At 46.5% G+C, this 4,456-nt stretch overlaps 1 protein-coding gene across 1 annotated transcript; it reads right to left on the reverse strand.

The window, feature by feature from the left end:
- Nucleotides 1–410: 410 nt before the first annotated feature.
- Nucleotides 411–3,808, reverse strand: NUGGC (nuclear GTPase, germinal center associated; the record flags this gene model as incomplete). The annotated part of the gene is made up of 6 exons (XM_010167020.1): nucleotides 411–491; nucleotides 829–847; nucleotides 1,206–1,381; nucleotides 1,856–2,083; nucleotides 2,646–2,849; nucleotides 3,586–3,808. Coding segments are annotated over 6 exons (931 nt in total), but the record flags the coding sequence as incomplete, so codon positions are not given.
- Between the last annotated feature and the right edge of the window lie 648 nt (nucleotides 3,809–4,456).

The raw sequence follows: 4,456 nt of genomic DNA on the forward strand, positions 1-4,456 counted from the left end.
CTTCCCCCAGTGAGATGCTTCACGCTGCAATTAAGCTCAATACCACAAAACTCGAGCTGGGGCAAGAGTTGAGCTTCACACTGCTACTGCACACAAAACCTTCTTCTTTTTAGATGTGATCCTACAGTAGAGTGATCTGATTTGGGTTCTTCTCTTTTATTAAGCAAGCTCTGAATCAGGCAGACCATCCCCACCACCAAATTAGTTGCATATATGGTGGAGAATTAAACTTTAGGAAGACCAATTCCACCCAAACACAGCACAGAGGGAGAGTTTGGAGTAACCAGAAGCTGCTAGATAATGACCAGACTTCATGGAGAATTTCTATTAATATCCTATTATAAGAATATTGTGACACAGAGATGCCACCAGACACAAATTCATGACACAGGTTCTCCAAGGTACTTTACCACTAAGTTTCTCTTCATCATTTTGCTCTTCTCTTGCTTCACAATTTCATTCCTTTCCAGGATGGCATCGTGTTTATTTATCTACATTGGGGAAAACAATAGGAATTATTACTGACAATCATAGAATCATGGAATGGTTTGGGTTGGAAGAGACTTTCAGATCTTCTAGTCAAAGATCATCTAGTTCAACTCCCCCCTGTAGTGAGCAAGGACATTTTAAGTAGATCTCTAAGTTTTTAAGCCCAAAAGAAATGTCCAGTACAGTTTCTCCTTTATACAAGGTAAAGAATTACACAATATTCTGGTTTCTGGGTTAAAAGTCAACCAGTTCTGCTCGAGTCACCTCATCTGGAAAATTCTCTAGTTTTCTTAAATGACCTGAAAAGGTTGAAAAGACTAAAATCTGACAAATACTCACATAATCCTTCTCACTTTCCCTGGAAAGAGAAAAACAAAACAACAATTACACACCCCAACATTTTTAGCAGTCATCATAGAATCCCAGAGTGGTTTGGGTTGGAAGGGACCTTCAAGCTCATCCAGTCCCAACCCCCCTGCCAGCAGCAGGGACACCTTCCACTAGACCAGGTTGCTCAAAGCCTCATCCAGCCTGGCCTTCAACACTTCCAGGGAGGAGCAGCCACAACTTCCTTGGGCAACCTAAGTCAACAGTCCTCTACTCCTGTCAGGAGAAGGGAAGGACCACCCCAACACAGTCCAGGTGGGGTCAGACCCAACATCACCCACCCAGTACCCCACTCCCCCAGAGCCCTGGACTTCAGCTTGTCTCATTACCTCTTGTATTCTTTTAGATTCATCTGATCAGACTTGGTGACAACCAAGGAGATGTCCCTGCATATCCCACACTGGAAAGCCTTCATGCCTTCATTCAGCATCATCTCATGGATTTTGTTTCCATGAATACGTTCGATGGAGTTGACAACCCAAATGATAGAGCATTTGTTGATGTTCTGTGATGGGATGATGAGAAGAAACACCAGAAAGAGAAGATATAAACCATCAGCAAAGAATAAATTCCAGAGATGCTGATCACCTTTAATTCCCAGTAACTTTGGCTGAAGAAAGAGGATGTACCATCTTTCCAGAGTGTATTTCTAACCAAAGACCTCAACCTCCCACCCATGAATTCTTCCAACTCAGGACTACCACAGATAGGGGCTTGGATTGGCCACCAGTGGTTGTCCTGGTAGGAATTTTGGTGGCAGCCTGATATCAGGCAAGAAGGAAGATAAATAGTAAAGACTCAGGTGCACAACATTGAAACATCAATCTGGTCCTTCTGCTAAAAGCTTTTCCCTGTTCCTCACAGCCCCACTGAGGATCCCAGATGTCTCCATCACTTGTGGACCAGGAACACCACCGCAGCATTGCCAGAGAACCAACAAATATCCCCATTCTCCCAGTGGGACATCAACACCAGTCACCTCTTTCCACATCGCATCCCTTTTGCTACTGAAATCGCCTGTCCCTGGAATATCCACGAAGACAACACCTTCTGGAACCACTTGCAATCTTGGGATAGTCACTTCCACATTTTTTACTAGAGGCCAGAACCGTGTTCTGCTGTCTTCTTCACTTGCTCCTGCTTTTGAGTCGTTACGGATGCCCTGAATCCAGATATAGGGGCTCATTTTTTCAGAGAAGTCTTTCTCCTGGATGGATGAAGAAAGAAATAACCCTTTTTAGCAAAAAAAACCCCTTCAAAGACACCAAGAAATCATGATGGTCTGCCACAACTGATTGGGACCACTCAAAACCCCATGCTCTAGGTATGGACACCATGGTATGAAGAGGGGAAACAACTTCCCAATGTCACCACTAGTGAGACAACCCAAGAAGCTCACACCCTTCCCAACACCTTTCCCAACACCCTTCCCAACACAATGAACTCAACAAAGAAAGAGTGGGAAAAGATATCACCTCCCAGCCCCAGTGGGCAACAGAAGACCTCTCCCAGGACCCTCTCCCTCAGGAATCTGATGGACAATGCTGCTCTCCCACCCAAGGACAGTGGAAAAGTTGAATTTAACAAGATATGGAGAGAAACCTGCCCTGCAAGCTGATGTAACCTTCCCAGAGGGATGGGCCAGCTCCAAAGACTGTCCTCACTTATTGGGGTTGAGACAGAAGCCAATGGGTTAAGATACTTGGCTATATTTTGCAAGGACACAAGATGAGTGGTCACATTGGCCAAGAAAGACACGGGCTTCTCACATTCTTATCCCTGAGGGTGATACATCTGGAATCAGGAATACGGATTTTGGGTTTCATCTCACACAGTTCTTCATAACTCTTATTTTCTGCTTCTTCCCCATAGATAGCAGAGATCTTCAGAACAGCCTCGTTTCTTTCGCTGTCATTCTCCTCCTCATCTGGGTCCAAAAATGCCATCAGACCCTTCAGTTCATCCTTCCACTCCTGTTGAAACAGAGCAGATACACAGGAGAGGTAATGACTTGGGTACCTGGAAGAGGAAGGGAAAGGACATGGCTTGAGGAAGATTGGCCTGGGACAACCAACACGTAGGCACAGCTGAGGGGTCTCAAGCCTCCAGGACAGGAGTCCAAGGAAGAAATTGCATTGCTTCTTCCTTCCTTGCACTCCTAAACCAGTGGGAACCAGTGCCAACGTCCACCACTTCTCTGGGGATACTTTGGCCACCAGTGTCTCATCCTCCCCCATCCCACCATCCTTTTCAGAAGAGAAGGGAGACTTCCTTATAGTGGCCTTCCAATACCTGAAGGGGGCCTACAAGAAAGCTGGGGAGGGACTTTTCATAAGGACAACTAATGACAAGACAAGGGGAAATGGGTTTAAGCTGAAAGAGGGGAGGTTTAGATGAGATATTAGGAAGAAGTTCTTCACTGTGAGGGTGGTGAGACACTGGAACAGGTTGCCCAAGGAAGCTGTGGATGCTCCTCCCTGGAAGTGTTGAAGGCCAGGTTGGATGAGGCTTTGAGCAACGTGGTCTAGTGGAAGGTGTCCCTGCTGCTGGCAGGGGGGTTGGGACTGGATGAGTTTAAGGTCCCTTCCAATCCAAACCATTCTATGATTCTATGATTCCAGAGAACTTCCCTGTGGAGAAGTTTGCTAAGACTCAATCTCCTTTCCTTTCAAGGGCAAAATTAGAAAGAAAACCCAAAATTATCCATACCTCATCTGTGAGAAGGTAAATTTTGGCCTCATACGTTTTGCTGTGGCTCGTGTTGACCTGCACCACGCAGGAGGTGCAGGCTCTGTACCCAGACACTGGCAAGAAGAAGTTTTTATCTATGATGGCATTCAGCAACGTGCTTTTCCCAGCTCCAGTGCTGCCAAAAAGACCAATGTAAATAGGATCCAACAAAATATCTGGCATCAAACCTGTGAGGCGGTTCCTGAGGATGGAGATAGAGAGAGAGAGGAAAAAAAGGACAATTTAGATGACTCTGGGAGGTTTGTGCCTTTCAAAATGGTGGAAGAAAATTCTGTGTCGTAAAAAAGAGACTTTGAATGAGAACTTGTGGGATCCTCAATATCCATGTCCAAGAAAGGGCAACGGAGCTGGGGAAGGGTCTGGAGCACAAGTGTGCTGAGTTCCCTTGTGGCTGAGGGAACTGGGGGTGTTGAGCCTGGAGCAAAGGAGGCTGAGGGGAGACCTTGTGGCTCTGTGCAAGTCCCTTGGAGGAGGGTGGAGAGAGGTGGGGGTGGGTCTGTTCAACCAAGGCCCAAGGGACAGGACAAGAGGAAATGGGCTGAAGTTGTGGCCAGGGCAGTTGAGATGGGATGTGAGGAAGAATTTCTTTGCTGAAAGGGTTCTGAGGCATTGGAAGGGGTTGCCCAGGGCAGTGGTGGAGTCCCCATCCCTGGAGGGATTGAAGAGTCATGTAGACACAGTGCTGAGGGACATGGGTTAGTCATAGGGGACTGGTCAGTGTTGGGTTCATGGTTGGACTCCATGAGCTTCAAGGGCTTTTCCAACCACTATGATTCTATGTTCCTATGAAAATCTCCCGCATTCAGTTCAAGGACAGATTCCCAGTGGC

Source organism: Antrostomus carolinensis, unplaced genomic scaffold (assembly GCF_000700745.2).
Source record: "Antrostomus carolinensis isolate BGI_N321 unplaced genomic scaffold, ASM70074v2 scaffold52864, whole genome shotgun sequence".
NCBI lineage: Eukaryota > Metazoa > Chordata > Aves > Caprimulgiformes > Caprimulgidae > Antrostomus > Antrostomus carolinensis.